The sequence below is a fragment of the Cannabis sativa genome, chromosome 7, assembly GCF_029168945.1.
Source record: "Cannabis sativa cultivar Pink pepper isolate KNU-18-1 chromosome 7, ASM2916894v1, whole genome shotgun sequence".
NCBI classification, from domain to species: Eukaryota; Viridiplantae; Streptophyta; class Magnoliopsida; order Rosales; family Cannabaceae; genus Cannabis; species Cannabis sativa.
Genome location: NC_083607.1, coordinates 51,940,355 through 51,964,307, shown reverse-complemented (window position 1 = coordinate 51,964,307; position 23,953 = coordinate 51,940,355). Strand labels below are relative to the sequence as shown.

Below are 23,953 nucleotides of genomic sequence, written 5' to 3'. Positions count from 1 at the left end.
TCTCATGTACAATTTTGATGAACACAGGGCCCTTGATCAGCTAGTATATCTTTGCTCTGACAATATCGACAATGTTGTGGCCCGAGCGTATATGTATGAACATGAGGGTCCAATCAAAGTTCACTCCAAAGACTACGATGATTGACATGTTATATTATTTATTATATAATATAATGTTTAAGATTAAAATTGTGATATGTTATATATATTATTACATATAATATAATTGGAAATTATATGCATGTAATAATCACAATATTATGTGATTGGGAGTTACATATAGTTGTAACATATAAGAGGTGGAGTTAATATTTTGTAACTTCCACATGATCACTAATTAAGTGTGTAAAGAGTGGTTACACAACTTAATTATTGAAATTCAAAAACTATAATTCAAATATAGTTGTTGGGGATTGAATTTTATCATTTATAATGTGTATAAGTGACATAAAATAAAGTGGGAATGGTTTGGAATATGTTGGAGTGTTATTTGCAAAAGCTGAAAAATTTAGTAACTAGTAACTAGTTACTATTTTTTTTTCAGCATTAATAGTAGAACGTTTTTTGCTATTGGGATGGCTTTGAACAACTCCCATAACCTCCAAATCATCCATTTAATCTCATTTACACCCCATTAAGAAATGGTAACAGCCATTGGGTGTGTGATGTTTGAATTTCAAAGTTTGTGATCCTAAACACTATAAATAGAGGTCTTGGTTCATCCTTTGAGACACACTCTTCTCTTCTATCTTTCAAACCCTAAGTGTTTCATAGAGGGGGAAATAATCTTCTTGGACAAAGGTGTAGAAACTTTGTTCAAGCTTTTGGTGATCCCCATCTCCACTTTGGGTGTTTGTTCTTTTTTCTTATTTTGTTCTATTCTCAAGTTTTATATTGTTTTCTTGTTCTCCTCTAAATACTCCTATATATATACTATAATATATTTGTATAGTGACTATATAGTACTATAAATATTATACATACATACTATATATACACTCTTTATTTCTCTACTATATATCATCTATTATATATATATATATTCTATATCATATATATACACTATTATATATATGCTTTTATATAGTTTATATTTACTTGTATCTTTGAGTTTTGAGTTGTAACTCTTTTCTTTTATTTGTATTTTGTGCTTTGGGATTGTAACTCTTTATTTAATATATTGTCCTTGTAATATTTTGTTTAGAGTTGTAATTGTCTTAATCTTTTATTCATCTTATTTTATTCTTCCATTGTAATCTCTCTATTATTTCTAAAAATCAAGAAGATTATTTTTTGTTTTCAATGGAAGGAGAAACTATCAAGATGATGAACCAAGACTTGGTGAGATTGGACCTCTTTGATGGCACCAATTTCACTAGGTTGCAAGACAAGGTGAGGTTCCTCCTAACCACACTCAAGATTGCCTATATTCTTGAGTCCACCTTGGAGCCCTTACCCGCACCTACCGACAAAGATACCGATGAGGTCAAGGCACAAAGGAAGAAGAGAGAAGATGACAATCTTGTATGTAGAGGATACATCCTCAACTCACTCTCAGATAGGCTTTATGACCTATAAACCGACACTAAGGATGCCAAAGAAATTTGGGATCACCTTGAAAAGAAATTCAAGGCCGAGGAGGAAGGTACCAAGAAATTTTTAATTTCTCAATATTTTGATTTAAAATTTCTTGATGGTAAACCTCTTTTACCTCAAATTCATGAGTTGCAAGTTATTGTTAATAAATTAAAAGTGCTCAAAATTGAACTTCCCGAGGCATTCCAAGTTGGTGCAATAGTGGCAAAATTGCCACCATCTTGGAAGAATTATAGGAAGAGAATCCTTCATAAAAATGAGGATTACTCATTGGAAGAAATCCAAAAACATATTCGAATCGAGGAGGAATCGATATGTAGGGATAAGCTTGTGGAGGGGTCTAATGAAGAGACTTCCAAAGCAAATGCAACTTCCAAAGTTCCTAATAAGAACAAAGGAAATACCAAAAAGGGTAATAACTTGGGTCCAAAGTCTAAACCAAACCAATTCAAAGGTGGAAAAGGTCCATGTTTTGTGTGTGGCAAACTTGGACACTATGCTAAGGATCGTAAGCATGAAAAAATTTTTAAGGGACCCAAAGTAAATGCTATCGAGGAGGATATCATTGCTACCCTTAGTGAGGTGAATTCCGTGCAAGGGAAAGTGAAGGGATGGTGGTATGATACATGTGCCACCGTTCATGTTACATATGACAAATCATTGTTCAAGACCTTTGAAGAGTCAAAGGGTAACCATGAGATCCAAATGGCCAATGAGGTCAAATCAAAGGTACTAGGCAAAGGTACCATTGATGTGTTTTTCACCTCTGGTAAGAAAGTCACATTGGTGAATGTGCTTTATGTGCCCGACATGAATAGAAACTTGATTAGTGGTGACTTACTTGGAAAGCCCGGCATTAAGGCCGTTTATGAATCTGGTAAGCTCATACTTACCAAGTCTAATGTATTTCTGGGCAAGGGGTACTCTTGTGAGGGAATGGTGAAATTGTGCACCAATGATGTAACTTTTAAAGTTAGCAATAATAAAGCTTCTAGTTCCACTTATATGATTGAGCATGATTCTTTATTTTTGTGGCATCTTAGATTAGCTCATATTAGTTTTTCTACTATGAAAAGAGTTAAAAAAATGTGGCATGATTGATTGTGATATAAGGAATTATGGTAAATGTGAAACTTGTGTAAAAGCAAAGATGATTAAAAAACCTTTTCCAAATGTTGTGAGAAATTCAAAATTGTTAGATTTAATTCATAGTGATTTATGTGAATTAAATGGTATTCTAACTAGAGGTGGTAAAAGGTATTTTATTACTTTTATTGATGATTATAGTAGATATACTTATGTATATTTGTTAAAGCAAAAGGATGAGGCCTTTGGTGCTTTTAAGATTTTCAAAGCGGAGGTTGAAAATCAACTTAACATGAAAATAAAAGTGTTGAGAAGTGATAGAGGAGGTGAATACTTCTCTAATGAATTTACTCATTTTTGTGAGGAAAATGGTATAATTCATGAGAGTTCGGCACTACATACACCACAACAAAATGGTGTAGCCGCAAGGAAGAATAGAACATTTCTTGAAATGGTCAATTCTATGATAGTGTACTTTAAGTTGAACAACAACTTATGGGGGGAGGCACTTTTAACCGCATGTCATATTCTTAATAGAATACCTATGAAGAAAAATGACATGTCTCCATATGAGTTATGGAGAGGAAGAAAACCAAATATTGGTTACTTCAAAGTGTGGGGGTGTCTTGCTTATTGTAAGAAGACCGAACCAAATGGAACCAAGCTGGGTTCAAGGGCCATAAAATGTGCATTTGTTGGTTATGCCAACAATAGTAAGGCATATAGGCTATTGGATGTGGAATCCAATGTTGTAATTGAATCTAGAGAAGTAGAATTTTTTGAGAATAAGTTGTATGAGGACAACTCTCAAAGTTCCACACCTCTAGGTGAGAATATTTTATATGAAAATAATTCTCAAGCTTCTACTTCTAAAAGAGGATCTCAAGAGGAGAACACTACTAAAGTTGTAGAACAACCCATTGAACCTAGGAGAGGTCAAAGGGTGATAAAAGAGAAAAGTCTAAATAAGGATGAAATAGATTCTCAACTAATTTCTTTCTACGTGTTAGAAGGGACTAGAGAAGAAGTAATAAGGAAAATTCCTTTAATACTTCTTATTGAGGATGATCCTAAGACTTTTCTAGAAGCCATGCAATCTAGAGACAGTGCATTTTGGAGAGAAGCAGTTGATGATGAGATGGACTCAATTCTCTCCAATGACACCTATGATGTTGTGGATCTTCCGTAAGGATGCAAAGCAATTGGGTGTAAGTGGATATTTAGAAAGAAATATCACACTGATGGCTCTATACAAACCTTTAAAGCTAGGTCAGTAGCTAAATGTTTTAGGCATAAGGAGGGTATGTTGGATATTTATTTTACCAGGATCTTAGATCTACTCACAAGTATGTTTATTAACATCCTAAATATGAACTTTCTAAAACGATGAAATAAACACATATAAAGTTTAAGAAACCTTACATTGGGTGCAGCGGAATATAATGACTCCTTCCGTTCAGATATCTAGCCCTTGATTCCTTTCTGTAGCAGAGCATTATCAATATCTGAACCTGGATCTCTTTCTCTGAATCTTTGATGCTGAAACTCCTTTGCTGATGATCTTTCTTCACGATCTTCCTCACTATGATTGAGGTATCACTTGATGTGTGTGGGCACTACTCATACACTAAGGATTTCGAAATTATCAAGGAAGAAGAGAGAGAGAGTGGTCAGCTAAAGATAGGGAGAGAGAAGGCTCAATTTTTCTGAATAGAAAAAGTCAGAAGAAAAGTGTGTGATTTTCCTGAAGCCTTCACTATCTATTTATAGCATTCCACTAGGGTTTGATTTGAATTATATGGCATTAAAATAATGAAAAAATCATTTAAAAAAGATGACATAAGTGGCCGGCCCTAGGCTAGGTGGACTGGGCCTTGATTTTTGCAATTTTGAAATTTTACCACTTTTTGTATCTGATTTTCTCAAAAATGCCAATTTCTTGATTCAATCATTTAAATGCCAATTCTAACTATTTAATAACTATAAATAATTATTAAATAATATTGTCATTTATCATATTTATTAATTGCACCATACAAAGTATCATAATTAACAAATATGCCCCTGTTAACTCTTTCTTTACAATTTCGCCCTTACTTAGTGAAAATTTCACAAATAGACATAGTCTAATTTGTGAATTATAATTGATTAATCAAAACCAATTACATGAGTCTTACAAGCAACATTATCTCAACTAGTGGGGGGACCATGGGTCTATATAACCGAGCTTCCAATAAGTAGATCAAGAATTTAACACTAAAATTCACTAACTTATTAATTCTTCGTTGAATCCACGCATAGAACTTAGAATTGCACTCTCAGTATATAGAATGCTCTATATGTTCCACCATATAGACACATCATTAGTTATCCATTGTTATAATCCTAATGTGATCAATGATCCTCTATATGAATGATCTACACTGTAAAGGGATTAAATTACCGTTACACCCTACAATGTATTTATTCCTTAAAACACTTGACCCCGTATAAATGATATTTCAGCTTATGTGAAATGAGTACTCAACCATTTATGTTCGTTTGGTCAAGCTCGAAGGAGATCATCCTTTGCTTACTATTCGCCAGATAGAAGCTATAGATTCCATGTTTATGATAGCGCTCCCACTCAATTGCACTACCGTGTTCCCAAAATGTACGTATCACCCTGACCTAAAAGTAGGCTTAACTAACAAATCAAAGAACACGAATAGCCTTTCAAGATTGAGCCTAATCATATCTGGATTAAGATCATTTGATCTAGGATCAACTAGGCGATATTGACTTGAATAGATTTTACGGTAAGTTTAATTAAATCTAAGTCAAAGTTCAATATCGGTCCCTTCCGATGCATACTCCATGCATCCAACCTGAGCTTTACTTTAACCAATGTTCGGAAAGAACATAGTATTTCTCCAAATACAAGTAAACTCTTGTTGTAGATTATCATATCAGTAAAACCCTATGTCTGATAAATCTAGGAAACTTTATTCACATAGTCATGTTTACTTTCCAATGTGTTGACGACACAATAAACAGGATCAAGTATGTGAAAAGGGTTTCAGATGAATTTATACATTATGTACATATAATCATGAAATAAATCATGTGAACCATGCACCATTAAATGTTATTTCTGATCTATATTAATAAACAAATCTGATTATATTGAAATGAGTTTTATTTAGGGCATAAAACCCAACAAACTCCCACTTGCACTAATATAAAACAAAAAGTGCGTTTCAAATAATCTCAACACCTTGATATGCAAATCAAGTGTAGTAGTAGTAAACTCCTCGTAATAGGATGCGAAAGGTTGAATTAACCACAACCTTTTCTCCACCATTACTCTTCCTTTAATCACAAAATCATTGATAATGTGAAATTCCTCTCTATATGTCTACTCTCTTGGGATACTGGATTCTATACCTTTGGCAACTACTTTTGGTTAATCAGGAAATTAACACTAGTAGTTTAAGGCAATTTGGAATGGTGCCAAAGATGTATAGAACTTTCCTTAGACTGAATAAGTAACTTTCCTGCTGACTTTAACATTCGGTCTCTCTGGTAGACTTAGAGAATTCGGATAGGTTTTTACACTTCTCCAAAATCACTATTCCACCCCCGTAGTAACCACCATCTTATCGAAAGATTTACTAGCACATAGGCAAATTTCGAAATCTGATATGGTGTAGTCTAAGAGTTTTAAACACACCCTTATAGACTAACATATAGTTCCTCTTCTTAATCTTAAAATTTACTTGATTGTCTTCCAATGTTCTTCTCCTGGATTAATCTGATACCTACTCATTACTCCCACTCAACGGCGAGATGTCCGGTCTAAGGCATACAAAAGCATATCTAAGACCTCTCACTGTTGATATAAGAAATTCTTTCATGGCTTTATCTTTTCTGGAATAGTTAAGACTTTTCCTTAGATAAATAAAATCTATACCTAAGAAGTTGTGAAGCTTCTATAGATTGCCATTAGAAAGAAAATGCTTGACATTTTACTAAAGTAAGTTGCTTGCATTAGAGTAAGTAATTACTAGGTATACCATAAGCCATAGGTTTAGATAAACTCAAACCTATAATGCTAGGAACAGAAGTTTGTTAAGTCCATAGAATAGACTTATTAACTAAAATTTCCTTTTATGTCCTTGTAATAGAAAACTTTAGGTTACTCCATGTGAATGGATTAAACCATAGTTCTATTGGCTTTCTTCTTAGTTTCTTATCTTGACAATCCATTACTTGTTTAAACTCACAATGGATTTTAATCACTAGTGTCTCCCAAGTCATAAGAAGGTGAGTTCCTAGAAACTCTCCCACTACGACAAGGCACCGTGAATTATGTCTAAGAAAACTAAATGGTATTGATCTCTTCGGTTGTGACAAGACAACGAGAGGCGGTGGGATCATCATATGTTATATAAGATGATAGAACACTTTTGGAATCAAGAATTAAATATCTCCTTTATTTGCTACTTTATTTTTCAGACTTAGTCATTATCTTAGAAAAGTAGTATTTGTTTGAACAAAAACTTTCTTATCTATTGACAATGGGATGGTCCACCCCTAATCACTTAGAATAGCTAACAAACCATGGTTAATGGTTCTAGCTTTTCTTAAGATTTTGATTAGGTCATCCATGAATCTAGTAATGATTTACATTAAGTATACAACCATTACATCATTCTGAAATTGTATTACCATAGAAGGAATTAGGCAACGACTAGTAACTAATCATCAACATGCAACTCGAAATTTCTGGGGAGGTAATTTTGGATATAATTCAAAAATCAATGTAATGATCTTTGAACTGCATATCTACTAACTATTTCTCCACCCCTATCGATTCGCAAGATCTTTAACCACATACCTTAATGGTGTTTAACCATTGCTAGAAATTGATGAAATTTTTCAAACATTTCAAATTTCTTTGCATAAGGTATAATCTAGAGTTATCGTTTTAAGAATACAACGAAAAACTCATATCCACCCCTGAATGTACATCCATCTGCGAATGAGATGAACTACTTTCAGTGGATATAGGCATATTAACTCTTTGCAGAGATTGATCTTGTCAAAACCACTATGAACAAGATACAAATGCCATAGATTAAAAAAAATGTGGTAGTGTCTTTGGATGATATAGGTTTAGTTACATCAAAGAGTTCTTAGAATACTTCAAGTGGATCCTGGTCACAGAATACCTAACTCACATTCCATACGCTTTAATCCATTAATAAAAGATGGATATTAAACACTTGAGAAAGTGTAAGCTGTATTGTATTACGGAATTAGAAATTTAAGAAAATTTCTATTTGGAATCTAAAATTAAAGTCAAAGACTTAAATTTATACCAAATATAATGAGTAATTCTATCTTGGACCGGCACTACTAATACAAACTCTAAGTCAGATTTGCCCATACAAGTAGGAGATTTCTAAGATTGAGGATTTATATCAATTGGGAATAGAATTTCGGGATTATAATCATATGCGTCATATAAAATGACATGAAATGATTTATAGACCATTCATCCAATGATATGTTTTGAAAGCTAATTCGAAATGAATAAGCTAAGAGGAATTAGGATAATTTCGTTTAAAATAAGAATCCAACGATGCTTCGATTAGCGAAAGTCAAAGTAATCTTATTTATATAATCTTCTTGTTTCATATCGTAAAAATACTAGTCTAAGGTGTCATCAATTGATGAACAGCTAGATGTCGCATGTACAATATTTATCTTTCGAAATCTAACACTATTATGTATGTCTAATGGTGAAAATCCACTAGGGATTTATCTCATTAGATAAACAAGCCAAGTTAGACCAACAATGAAGATTCGAAATTAAACTACAACTTAATAACAGAAAATAACATGGTTCAATATAAATTCATACACAATTCAGAAATTATAAGCATATAGCAAGTAGGAATGACAAGTGAAAATACTAAAACTTACAATCCTAAATAATTTCTAAGGTTTTCAACAAACTGATACAGTGTCCCGGTAGGCGAGAGTCAAAGCATCATTTATTGAATAGAGTTGTCAGCTCATCTAAAATAGAAACCATTCTAGCAACCTTTTATTCGATCAAAATAAGAATCCAACGTTGTCCCGGTAGGCGAGAGTCAAGGTTATTCTCATTTTATGAGCTTCTACCATTGTTTCATGTTTCATAAGTTTATCTCTAAGTAGTCACCGTAGGGGAGAGTCTAATAGAGACGAAAACTTACAAAACACTTATCAAATGAAATCTTACGGTGTTAAATGCGTTCAACGAATAACCATCCATAGGGGGACGAAGTCTAGCGTCTCGAGGTTATATTGAAAACATTTAACTTTTGTAAGACCAACAATGGAGATCGAATATCTTAATAATAATCAAGCTCATTATTTAAAGTGAGTTGTATTTTCTTTGATTCTCTTTATTTATTCTATTTATTTTAAATATATATTTATTTAATTAAAATTTCCAATTTAGAATGAAAAATTCTAAATATAAATTTTAATTTAATATTTATAAATTTTACTTAGATGGATATGAAATAATATGAATTATTTCCATCTTAGTAATAATTTCCAATAAATATTTAGAAAAATATTCAATTTAAGTTGTTACAAAATTAATTTAAATTAATTTACAACTCAAATTTAATTTTCTATAAATATATATTGCATTTCGAAAAATTAAAGTATATAAGAATACAATTTTCGAAAAATGCATATTAAAATAAAAAAAAATAAATCATGGAAAAATTATTCTAATTTAATGTTGGCCCAAAATTAATTAATAAAATTAATTTACAACAAAAAATATAATTTTCCTATTTAATTAAATATATAAGAAAAATTTCAAATATTTAAGTATGATGATGAAAATCAACTTAAATATTAATTTTCTATTTAATTAAATACACTAGAAAAATACTTCAAGCAAAAATATAATCTATCTAGATTTTTCTTTGACTAATTAATTCAATTTCTAATAATATACTTTAATTTAATTTATTTTAAATTAATCAATAAATGAAAAAATCATTGATTTAAGTTGATCCAAGAATTAATTAAAATAAATAATTAATTTACAACTTAATCTATTTTTCAAGATAAAATTCGAAATTCTAGCATTTAAGAAATGCAATTTCGAAAATTGATTAATAAAATAAAAAATAAATATATTTTGAAAATTATTTAAATTTAGTTGAAAAATTAAATTTCAACTAAAAATAATTTTCTTTTTAATTAAATGTCATGAAAAAGAAATATTTAAGTATGATGATTAAATCAACTTAGATATTTTATTTTCAAATTAATTAAATGTATTAAATTCAAGAAATAAATAATTAAGTGTAGAGAAGGCTTAATTATTAATCTCTAGTTTAATACTAGGAAAAATATACTTAAAATAAATTGTACCAAAATTAATTATATAAATAATTAATTTCACAATTTATAATATTTTCCTATTTAATATTAGAAATAATAAGTAGTCTAGAAATAACTATCTAGAAAATATCTTATTTGACTAAGTATCTTTTCCACAAAATTTGAAAAAATATCTAATTTAAGTCGTATTAGAAAAAATCTAGAACCTAAATATTTTTCAAATTTAAATTTAATTAAATATCAAAAATTAAGTTGTAACCACTTAATTTGAAAATATTCCATTTTAAGTTAATATTCGAAAAGATATTAACTTAAAAAATATCTAAAGAATCTTAATAACCAATGCCTAAAATTCCTCAACTTAATTTTGAAATTTGAAATTCAAAAGATATTCAGATTTAAGTTGGTTAGTTGAAGATAACTAAATATCAACTTAAATAGGAATATTTAATGAAAAATTTAAATTAAGTTCCAGAAAGAATCTAGATGGTTATAATTCTATATTTAATTAAATACAAGAAAATACATATAGTTTAGCTTAGAATATAAAATTCCTTAAACTATATTTTTCTTAAATTAATTTCAAAATAAATGAAATTAATTATGTTGCTAATCAATTTTATTAGGTTAAACTAGTTTAATTAACCTAGTACAGTCATTCAAATCAGGCAAATGGGCCTTCACAATTGGGGTGGTTTGTGTGAGGGGGTGCTGGGTTCAGTATGTCGTACCCACTTCTATGGCTCCCAACTCTCACACAAGGCCCAAAAGAGAGGAATTTAACCTTAATAAGAACAACTGTTATTAATTGAATAAGCCCAAAACTTAATGGGCCTAAATAAAATCTATCAATGACTATGACATTTTATTTAGCAACATTAACCTATATGCATCTATAATAAAATTAAACACATAGGCTCACACAGGCACACTTTGGATGGGTCCTATCATGTTGCTAGGTCATACACAGATGAAAGAAGATTGTAAATATACCTGTTACAAATTATTATCTTGACCAAGGGAGCCATCGGATCATTAGATGCAGCAAAAAGTAACCATGGCTATTTGCAATCAAGTAATAATAGGTTTTAAAAACTTACACAGAAGCTAAAACACATACTCCTGCAACAAGGTTAGCTGGATAGTTGGATGTAGGATTTATTTAATTTTAAATAAATATTTAATTTCGAAAATAATTAATTAAATAAAAAAAATAAATAAAAAATTTCGAAAATTTTTAAAAAATTTAAAAAAATTCGAAATTTAAAAAAAAAATTTAAAATTAAACCTACAATTTTTGAAAAATTAGGTTTCAACCAACCTAAATATCATTTCAAAAATTTGCTAACTACTTTTAAATTTTAAATGTTATTTTATAAATAAAAATTAAATAAAAAATTAGAAAAGATAAATAAATATCTTTTTCAAATTTTTTAAATGTAATTTAAATAAATAAAATAACAAAATTTAAAAAATTAGCAAAATATCTTATATCTATTTAAAATTACATGATTATAAATATCTTATTTTAAATTTAAATATGGTCAAAATATCTAAAAAAAATTTAATTAAAAAAATCTTAAAAGATAAGATATTTTTAAAATATCTTAAAAGATATTATAAATATCTTTAAAAGATATTATAAATATCTTAAAATATCTGACCTTAAATTTAAAAAAATATAATCAAATTTAAAAATAAGATAGATTTTTAAGCAAAAAGATAAATACTAATTCTATTCAAATTCAAATTACACTAATATCTTGAATTAAATTAAAAAAATTTAAATTAATTCAAAATGATAATTAGAATTGAATTAGGAATAGTAATAGTATATATACAAAACCATACAAAAAATTGGAAGTTAATTCCATGAAAAAGTATGAAAAATTGAAGAAAATTGAAAAAATTCGAAACTGTACGGACAGTTCTGCGATCGCGAAACTATCACGTACTGATTTTGTCAAATCTTCAAAAAATCATAACTAATTCAAATAAAATCCAAATTGAGTTTTGTAAAAGGCTAACTTGCTTAATTTTTTCCATACTATCCAATAAAAATAATGCCAGAACCGAAATAACAATTATTTTTCACGAAAATTTCACAATCATCAATCAATCATCAAATAACACTCAATACAACATGATACCATCCAAAGAACATACAAACAATCGTTTTAAAGTCCAAATTACATGTAAGTAAATCAATTACCATGGCTCTGAGGCCAGTTGTTGGAAATTATTTTACCAGGATCTTAGATCTACTCACAAGTATGTTTATTAACATCCTAAATATGAACTTTCTAAAACGATGAAATAAACACATATAAAGTTTAAGAAACCTTACATTGGGTGCAGCGGAATATAATGACTCCTTCCGTTCAGATATCTAGCCCTTGATTCCTTTACGTAGCGAGCATTATCAATATACGAACACGGATCTCTTTCTGCGAATCTTTGATCTTTGAAACTCCTTTGCTGATGATCTTTCTTCACGATCTTCCTCACTATGATTGAGGTATCACTTGATGTGTGTGGGCACTACTCATACACTAAGGATTTCGAAATTATCAAGGAAGAAGAGAGAGAGAGTGGTCAGCTAAAGATAGGGAGAGAGAAGGCTCAATTTTTCTGAATAGAAAAAGTCAGAAGAAAAGTGTGTGATTTTCCTGAAGCCTTCACTATCTATTTATAGCATTCCACTAGGGTTTGATTTGAATTATATGGCATTAAAATAATGAAAAAATCATTTAAAAAAGATGACATAAGTGGCCGGCCCTAGGCTAGGTGGACTGGGCCTTGATTTTTGCAATTTTGAAATTTTACCACTTTTTGTATCTGATTTTCTCAAAAATGCCAATTTCTTGATTCAATCATTTAAATGCCAATTCTAACTATTTAATAACTATAAATAATTATTAAATAATATTGTCATTTATCATATTTATTAATTGCACCATACAAAGTATCATAATTAACAAATATGCCCCTGTTAACTCTTTCTTTACAATTTCGCCCTTACTTAGTGAAAATTTCACAAATAGACATAGTCTAATTTGTGAATTATAATTGATTAATCAAAACCAATTACATGAGTCTTACAAGCAACATTATCTCAACTAGTGGGGGGACCATGGGTCTATATAACCGAGCTTCCAATAAGTAGATCAAGAATTTAACACTAAAATTCACTAACTTATTAATTCTTCGTTGAATCCACGCATAGAACTTAGAATTGCACTCTCAGTATATAGAATGCTCTATATGTTCCACCATATAGACACATCATTAGTTATCCATTGTTATAATCCTAATGTGATCAATGATCCTCTATATGAATGATCTACACTGTAAAGGGATTAAATTACCGTTACACCCTACAATGTATTTATTCCTTAAAACACTTGACCCCGTATAAATGATATTTCAGCTTATGTGAAATGAGTACTCAACCATTTATGTTCGTTTGGTCAAGCTCGAAGGAGATCATCCTTTGCTTACTATTCGCCAGATAGAAGCTATAGATTCCATGTTTATGATAGCGCTCCCACTCAATTGCACTACCGTGTTCCCAAAATGTACGTATCACCCTGACCTAAAAGTAGGCTTAACTAACAAATCAAAGAACACGAATAGCCTTTCAAGATTGAGCCTAATCATATCTGGATTAAGATCATTTGATCTAGGATCAACTAGGCGATATTGACTTGAATAGATTTTACGGTAAGTTTAATTAAATCTAAGTCAAAGTTCAATATCGGTCCCTTCCGATGCATACTCCATGCATCCAACCTGAGCTTTACTTTAACCAATGTTCTGGAAAGAACATAGTATTTCTCCAAATACAAGTAAACTCTTGTTGTAGATTATCATATCAGTAAAACCCTATGTCTGATAAATCTAGGAAACTTTATTCACATAGTCATGTTTACTTTCCAATGTGTTGACGACACAATAAACAGGATCAAGTATGTGAAAAGGGTTTCAGATGAATTTATACATTATGTACATATAATCATGAAATAAATCATGTGAACCATGCACCATTAAATGTTATTTCTGATCTATATTAATAAACAAATCTGATTATATTGAAATGAGTTTTATTTAGGGCATAAAACCCAACAGGGTATTGATTATTTTGATACTTATGCTCCTGTTGCTAGAACAACTACCATAAGGGTGTTGTTTGCATTAGCTTCACTACACAACTTGTATGTTCACCAAATGGATGTAAAAACGACATTCCTAAATGGTGACCTTGATGAGGAGGTCTATATGGAACAACCCGAGGGATTTGTCCTACCAAACAATGAACATAAAGTGTGTAAGTTGAAGAAATCCTTATATGGATTAAAGCGAGCTCCGAAACAATGGCATGTCAAGTTTGACAATGCTATTCTTTCAAATGGCTTTAGGCATAACAATGGAGACAAGTGTTTGTATTCAAAAACTTGTAAAAATTATGTGATAATTGTTTGCTTATATGTGGATGACATGTTAATCCTTAGTGATAACATGAAAGGAATAGAAGAAACTAAGAGGTTTCTTTCTTCAACTTTTAAAATGAAAGACCTTGGAGAAGTGGATACTATTTTGGGTATCAAAGTTACAAGGCATAGTGGGGGTTTTGCTTTAGGGCAAGCACACTATATTGAGAAAGTGTTGAATAAGTTTAGCCATCTAAAGGCTAAAGAGGCCAACACACCATTCGATCATAGTAAACCACTAGTTAAAAATAGTGGTAGGGCCGTGGCTCAGTTGGAGTATGCAAGTGTTATATGGAGCTTTATGTACGCTGCCCAATATACAAGGCCCGACATATCATTTGCAGTGCGTAAACTTAGTAGGTTTACTAGTAATCCAAGTGTGGATCATTGGAAGGCAATAGGGAGAGTTTTGGGTTATCTAAGGAAAACCAAAAACCTATGCCTTCACTACTCCAAATTTCCTTCAATTTTAGAAGGATATACTGATGCAAGTTGGATAGCCAACCTTGGGGATAATTTGTCCACAACTGGTTGGGTATTTACCCAAAGTGGAGGGACGGTTTCTTGGGGGTCCAAGAAACAAACTTACATTTCTCATTCCACAATGGAAGCGGAGTTTATAGCTCTAGCTGCCACTGGGAAAGAGGCCGAATGGTTAAGAGATCTCTTAATTGAGATTCCAATTATTAAAGAGGATGTATCTACAATATCGATACATTGTGATAGCCAAGCAACATTGGCTAGAGCATATAGTGGAGTATATAATGGGAAGTCTAAGATATGGATATGTAAGTGAGTTGATTCAAAGAGGAGTCATCTTAATATCCTATGTGAGATCAAGTGAAAACTTGGCGGATCCGTTTACGAAGCCACTAACTAGAGATTTAGTGGAAAAGACTTCTAAAGGGATGAGACTAAAACTCCCTAAACCGGTTCACAATTGAGGGTAACCTATCTTAATACTAGTAACTTTACTAGTGTTAGGTTCAATAGGTAAGAACAAATTTATGTGTGAACAAATGTGATAAGTACTATATGTCCCATCCTATAAAGTTGTGAAGTACTTAGTGTGTTACCAATTTGAGGGTTAGACTTTTAAAAGTCTTTAATAGAATTCAGTTTGGAAAACAAGTATTTTGGTAACAAATACTGTAAGAATTCTACCTATATTGACCTAAGGGTGGTGCCGCCCTAAATGAGAAATAGGGAGTATATTTTCTGAACAAAGTCAATGAATGGAATGTGTACAAGGCCATTAAAAGTGCAAAGCGAGACATGAGGTCTTGGGTGAACCTAGCAAAGGTGTGTGTGTCATTACCGTTTTATTATAAAGAAAAGTTGGTTCAATGCTTTGTCAACCAAATTTTCAATAAAATTTGTGATGATTACACTATGCTTAAGTTCAAGTTGAAAAACACTTAACTTTATACACTTAAGCAAGGACTCTATAGAGAGTGTTGATTTATTCAATCAAAGTGGGAGATATATGAGATATTTGATTGATTAAATAAAGTGTTACAATGAGGTATCACAAATTTTAATCTAGTGGGGGAATGTTATATTATTTATTATATAATATAATGTTTAAGATTAAAATTGTGATATGTTATATATATTATTACATATAATATAATTGGGAATTATATGCATGTAATAATAACAATATTATGTGATTGGGAGTTACATATAGTTGTAACATATAAGAGGTGGAGTTAATATTTTGTAACTTCCACATGATCACTAATTAAGTGTGTAAAGAGTGGTTACACAACTTAATTTTTGAAATTCAAAAACTATAATTCAAATATAGTTGTTGGGGATTGAATTTTATCATTTATAATGTGTATAAGTGATATAAAATAAAGTGGGAATGGTTTGGAATATGTTGGAGTGTTATTTGCAAAAGTTGAAAAATTTAGTAACTAGTAACTAGTTACTATTTTTTTCAGCATTAATAGTAGAACGTTTTTTGCTATTGGGATGGCTTTGAACAACTCCCATAACCTCCAAATCACCCATTTAATCCCATTTACACCCCATTAAGAAATGGTAAGAGCCATTGAATTTCAAAGTTTGTGATCCTAAACACTATAAATAGAGGTCTTGGTTCATCCTTTGAGACACACTCTTCTCTTCTATCTTTCAAACACAAAGCTAGAGAGTTCTAAGGCTTGATGATTCCTAGAAGTATTTCCACAAAGCCCTAAGTGTTTCATAGAGGGGGAAATAATCTTCTTGGACAAAGGTGTAGAAACTTTGTTCAAGCTTTTGGTGATCCCCATCTCCACTTTGGGTGTTTGTTCTTTTTTCTTATTTTGTTCTATTCTCAAGTTTTATATTATTTTCTTGTTCTCCTCTAAATACTCCTATATATATACTATCATATATTTATATATTGACTATATAGTACTATATATATTATATATACATACTATATATACACTCTTTATTTCTCTACTATATATCATCTATTATATATATATATTCTGTATCATATATATATATATACACTGTTATATATATATATGCTTTTATATAGTTTACATTTACTTGTATCTTTGAGTTTTGAGTTGTAACTCTTTTCTTTTATTTGTATTTTGTGCTTTGGGATTGTAACTCTTTATTTAATATATTGTCCTTGTAATATTTTGTTTAGAGTTGTAATTGTCTTAATCTTTTATTCATCTTATTTTATTCTTCCATTGTAATCTCTATATTATTTCTAACATGACATGCCCAGATTTTGATTTCAGAAATGCTGCAACAGGATGCTGAAATTCAAATCTCAATTGAGGGGGTGCAGATATGTTAAGGAAGTAGCAAACATGCTCCTTCCTTGGCCTAAATACCTAATTGCAACATCTGAGGTAACTTTTGTTATAAATTAATTAGTAATGATTAGTGGAGTTTGAATATCTTAAATATTCAACCATAGTGAAGTAGGTTCTTCGAATATATGTCCTACAGTGGGATGGATAATTAAACAACTATTATATCTATGTGATTTGTCATTATATAGGCATGTTTAAAATTTTTGGGGACATTCAATTACAGTCGTTATTTGGGGTGTTCCCGGTGTGGGTGGTGCAGTTTTGATCATTTTTTCAAACCAACCTGCACATGCGGTTTTTCTAATTTCTCAAACTGCACCCGCACCGCGAAACTAAAAAAGCACAACGCAAAAAATGGTGCGATGCGGTGCGGTTTATGCGGTTTGGACTAACACCAACAATTAAACTATCACAAATATAACAAATCTTAAGCAACACTTGTCAAAAATACCATAAGGCTTGAAAATAAATATGAAAAAAAAATTAAGTTTCAATAATACAATAATTAGTAGGCTTTAGATTGGACATTCACATATTGGACCTAACTAAATATAAAAATTGGTATTTTTATAATGTGCGGTGCGGTGCGGTTTAAACCGCATATTAACAATTCAAAACTGTAAACCGCACCGCAAAGAATTTCAAACTATATTTTTTTTGCAGTGCGGTGTGGTGCGAGCGGTTTGATGAACACCCCTAGTCGTTATGCTGCCAAAAATTCGGTATTTTGATATATTATGGTGTGTTTTGTATAGGGTCCACTCGCTCAACCACCTTCAATACGTGATATGTCGAAGGGGAAAGATCCCATGCCTTCTTCACAAGGCGGTGATGAAGAAGAAGATGAATTATTCTCACGAAAGGTCATGGATTTGATCCCTAAGTAACTAAAATGGATGGTTGCTGAATTTCTAAGAATCAAAGATAAACGTTATATAATCACAATTCTTGTGCCCCGAGCATTCATAGCACTGCATCTCCAGATCACATTATTTGGAGAGGATTTGCAGCAGGTTGCATTGTGTGACTTCATCAGCAACCAGTGAATGCTATTTGGAATGATGTATACTCTTCCTTAATCTTATTATCCTTATATATCAAATTCTAGTGGAATTATTATAAGGCACTAATACTTAACAATTTAATGCATGCACATGGAAGAGCATAAAGGATTTGAGAAAAATTTTCAAATTTTATGACCCAGAGCTTCTCCCAGTGAATGGTATCAACGATGAAGAGAAGAGTCAGTCTTTTGATAATGCGGCAAAACGATTGGCTGCTTGGTTATCATTGATGAATAACAACCACCAAATATTCTTTATTCCCTGGAATATCGAGTAAACACTATTTAATTTTTTAGTCCTAATTATTTATGTCTATATTATAACTTAAAATTATTTTTATACTATCTTACTTATATCCCAATATAATTTTCTAGTGCGCATTGGATGCTAGAGGTCGTTGCGCCAGGAAAAATTATCCATTTAGACCCTATGCGTAACCAAGTTCCCGAAAAAATTATTCAAATGTTCGGAAGGTATTAATTTAATGACTATTTATGTAACAAATTATTTAATTAACTGATGAATTGAAATGTTAATATAATTTTTTTCAAACAGAGCATATGAAGGTATAGGGGCATCAAATGCGTATCTTGGCCGGTGGCCAGGAATTTCACTAGTAAATTGTCTAAGACAACCTAAAAACCAAGAATGTGGTTTTTATATTTTGAAATACATAACTGACATCGTCCCACGTGCAAATCCCAATCGTTATATACAAGATCAAAAAGCTGTAAGTATTAATTATAACAAATAATAATATATATATATATAAACTAATATAAATAATTTTACTTTTTTTTTTACAGTTTGGAGATAAGCAGAAATATAATCAAAAAATTGAATTATTACTAATACAACGACAGTGGATAGAATAGTTGATGGCGGTGATTTATGAAGGCTTGGACGATTGATGTTGAAAGGCCTAAGAATTATTCTGTCCTAGCTTATTTTTTAGGTTAACTTGTAGTAAGATTTATTAAATTGTTAATACTTGGACTAATTTTATAATATTTGTGTAATATTTAATTTCTTCTATGGAATAAAATTAGGTATATGGGCTAATCATAAAATTAATTTACATAATATTTAATTTACCTTTTTAAAAAATAAATATTTAATTTAAATTTAAATTAAATAACATAATATATAGATTAATAAAAATATAATTCAAATAAATTAAATAAAATTAAATTAACTGAAAAAAATAATTATTACAGATTTAACGTCGGTTGTTAAGGGTATATGGCGTCGGTTATGGGGGCATATGGCGTCGGTTATTCACTACAAACCGACGTCATATGTACCCATGGCATCAGTTATACTACAAAATAATTGAGGCCATAGGGTATCATTTAGCGTTGGTAGCGAATTTCACTAAAACCGACGCTGAAAGGCCTTAAAAATTGTCTCTAAAAGGTGTTTTTGTAGTAGTGTATGTGAATATATATGTGAGGATAATTTGAGTACAATACTAAAGAGATATACTTGAATTGATTTTTATTTTAAGGTAAATTGCTTAATGTATAAAAAAAATGTATTCTTCAACTTCTCATTTTTTAACTAGGGTGTACAAGTTGTAAGAGATTTGGAAAATAAAAATCATGTTTGACTTAATTGATTGATGATTTCTTGATTATTTAGCTTAATTGAAAATATATATTTGAGTTTTCCTTTCTTTGTATTTATCTTGGGTAACTTCTCACTTTCTTTCTTTTTAAATCGTTAACCGACTATTACTACTATCATTCTCTCACTCTCGCGTTATGGTTTGTTATCTTTGTTTTCTTCTTTCTTTTATGTGTTAATGTGCTTATTTTTTTGGAAAGTTCTAAGGAACTCTAACAATTGTATTTTTTTAGGAATATATATATTTCTTAATTTCAAAAATATATTCATTCATCAAAGTGTGAGGGGGAGACTATTAAATTCTTATTTGGCAAGTTTATTTTTGAATTTAGTTGTTATATTTATTAGGTTAACTTTATTAATTAATATATCAATTATTTTATCGCTTTAATATTATGATATTTCTCCTTTATTATTTATTGTATATTTGGTAAGTTTATACAAAGAAAGTCTTCTATTTCCATACATTTTTGAAGATTTTATTTTCTTGCCATATTTAACTAATTGGCTTTCTAATTGCTTATGTGTGAAGAAGCAAAATTTTAAAGGGAAGAACATGAAGAATAGCCTTTGGGAAATAGTTAATCCAATTCTTGCATTGGAAAGAACAAAGCATTTATCAAGAAATTTAAAAGCAATTCAAAACTTTGTGTACGAAGAAGATTCATTCAGTAAATAGGAGTACATCAAGTTTGCGGCAAAATCATTAGAAGAAGTGTAAGTTTTATTTAAGTCAATTACTTTGTACTTTGTTGAAATTTGACAGATGAATCTTACCTTTGGGCATAAATTATTAACATCTGAAAAGATTGTTAAAACATCATATTAAAATCTTGCTTGTATTTTTATTATTCTGTCATTTTTGTTAATTTTATCACTTCGTTATTATTCAGTATTGCAGCTACTTGTTTATTAGCTACATGATATTGATTTTCAGTTCTAACATGTTTGTTATGTATATAATATTTTTAATTAAATAAATAAAAAATTGGTAATTATAAAATACCAAATATCATTATTTATAAAATTAAATTGTGTGGAACTTAATAAAATGTACCAGTATATGTCACATCTCTTAGTACTTAGCACCTTAAGGTGCGAGAGCATTTTTCCTATATCAAGCATTATTCTTTTAAAAAATAAAATAAAACTAAAAGCATAACTTCATTATCATAAAAAGTTAAAAAAGAAAGCTCAAAAGCATAATTTCGAATTGTATATATCATTGTTATTTTGTTAAAAAACAGCATATACATTATTATTAATAATGATAAAGTAGTCTATAATATTTTTTTTCCTCGGAAGAAATGCTTAAAATTAGTTTAAACTAAATTCGTTGTCTGAAGAGGTGGAATACTTTGCTCGTTTCGAAAGAAATTGCCAGGATCCACCAATGTTTTTGCTTTAACCAACCTATCAAAATTACCCTTAAAATATTTTCTTCCATAAACAAGGGAATTCTTGAACAACGTCTCATTATTTGGATTTTCACCAATATCAAGATCCCTATAATTCAAGAATGTTTCTCTAGGATTTCTCGAAACATAAGGAGCCATCTTCTCGTACAATTGTCTGGAAAGATTCATGTAATGATTTGTTACATTATTTCCATCCTCATTCCAAAATACGTAATATTGCAACAAAGCCAAATTTCCAGCCCTATGAGGGAAAGGCGTTTCCCATTCTGGAATCTCGCTCATTCTCCCTCCATAAGGATTCCATTTCATCCAAACACGACCAATCTTGATCATCATTGTCCATAATTTCTTCAATGCTTGCTTTGTAAAAGGTTTTTTCATGTAATCAGATTTTAACTTGAAAAACTCTCCTGGCCCATTTGGCTGAACAAGCAACTCATCCAATGATGTTATGTTTTCAGCAGGGTGACCATCGATCCAAAAGACAGTGGATTCCGCCCAACTCATTTCAAAACACTCTTTTTTATTCAAATGCAATTCAGGAAATCTCTGTTCTAGAAGGGAAAGAAGCTCTTGGGCTTGGCCCAAGTAATGTCCAATGAAAGACACCACAATTGTTTTGTTTACCACATCCAACTCTGCTCTAATGAATATCTCCTTAGGCAAGTTAGGAGCCACATATTGCCAACGATGGAAAGCCTCAAAGGAGCCTTGTTCTTCAGTCCTTTTTACTCTAAAAACTGTTACTTTAGGTGGGACACGACTCAATTTGATCTTCCATGAAATGATAACACCAAAACTGGCACCACCTCCTCCTCTAATGGCCCAAAACACATCCTCTCCCATTGATTTCCTATCAAGTATGTCACCATTAACATCCATCATTCGAGCATCTAAGACATTATCAACCGTGAGTCCATGCATTCTCATCATTGTTCCATATCCTCCGCCACTAATGTGTCCACCAGTGCAAACCCCAGGACATACTGAGGCCGAGAACCCATGGATTGGACTAGTCATCCCTAACTTATAGTAAAGCTCGCCAAGGCTGGCACCAGCTTCAATCCAAGAAGTTTCATCACTATAGTTTATGTCAATGGATCGAAAGTTAAGCATGTCGAGGATGATGAAGGGGACGGTAGACACCGATGATAGGCACTCAAAGTCATGACCGCAACTTCGAATCCTAAGCTGAAGATTGTGTTGTTTGGCGCATAATATTATGCTTTTAATTTGGGTCTCGTGGTTGGGTTGTAAGATGGCAAGGGGTTTAGGGGTTTGGAGTGTGGCGAATCTTTTGTTGTGGATGCGTGAGAGTAGCATGGATTTGAATGTGGAGTTTTGAGGTGTGATAATGTTTAGCATGGAGTTATTATTAGAGTTTTTTTGGAAGCATTTTAGGAACTCGTTTAAAGGGGTTGATGAACAAAGTTGTGAGAGAAAAATGAATGAAAGAATGAAAAATATAAAGTCTCGAAGCTTTGTACTATGCATATTTGAATTGAAATGTGTTGCTTTTGCTAAAATGTAAGTAGTATTTGTTAAAATGGTTTTGACACTCAATATATATATGTGCACATGAGGGTTTCACTAGTCATCACAACTATTTGGTGAGCTGATGAAAAAGGTAATTAATCAAAATTTGTTTTTATTATATTTCTTACATTTTTGCAATATGTTGTCCTCAATTAAGAAATTAAGTAACATAGATTTGATTCCAATTTTAGTTTACAAGATTTTGTGTGGAAAATTTCTAACAATGGGTATGATATTTTCTTTTTTGTTTTTGCATTAAGATATAATTGTCATCAAATAAGGAATAATAACATAGATTTTTTTTTTCTTTTTCTTTTTTTTTTTTTTTGAAAAATTTCTTTTTTCTTTTTAAAATAGGTAACATAGATTTTTTTTTAGTTTTGGTTTACAAGATTGTTATGTGTATATTTTTATTATTTTTTTTTTTTTTGGAAAACTTCTAACACTTGCTATGAGTTTTTTTTTTCCTTTTGTATTTGAATATATTGCCATCAAAATATGGAATAATACGTTAGGAAATAGATTTGATTCCTTTCATCTCTGTCATTGTATTTTTGTTATTTAATTTGTGTGGAATCCTCCAACAATATAGTTATGAGATTTAATAATAAATGTACATTTTTTTATTTGATTTTTTTTACAGATATTTAATATTTTTTTTATTTCAACTACTGTTTTTTTTTTGTTAAAAACTAATTATTTCATTAAAAGTAGCAGAAAAAAAAAAAAACCAGTTTCATCAACATCATCCTCAAAAAAAAAAATTAAAAAAAATAAAAAATCATAATCTAAAAAGAATACAAACTTTAAAAATTAGTTTCATCAACATTGAAAGAAACTAATAATTTCATTAAAAGAATAAAAGAAATAGTGTCATCAACAAGATAATGAAAAAAATTATAATCTTA

At 30.5% G+C, this 23,953-nt stretch overlaps 1 protein-coding gene across 1 annotated transcript; it reads right to left on the bottom strand.

Moving 5' to 3' along the window:
• Positions 1-21,301: 21,301 nt before the first annotated feature.
• LOC115696484 (berberine bridge enzyme-like 8) lies at positions 21,302-23,083 on the bottom strand. The gene has a single exon (XM_030623384.2). The coding sequence runs from the start codon at positions 23,001-23,003 to the stop codon at positions 21,414-21,416; it is 1,590 nt and encodes a 529-aa protein (XP_030479244.2). The 5' UTR covers positions 23,004-23,083; the 3' UTR covers positions 21,302-21,413.
• Between the last annotated feature and the right edge of the window lie 870 nt (positions 23,084-23,953).

Excerpts from the sequence above, each read along its gene's own strand:
- LOC115696484 (XM_030623384.2), bottom strand. The coding sequence starts at position 23,003 with ATGCATAGTACAAAGCTTCGAGACTTTATATTTTTCATTCTTTCATTC.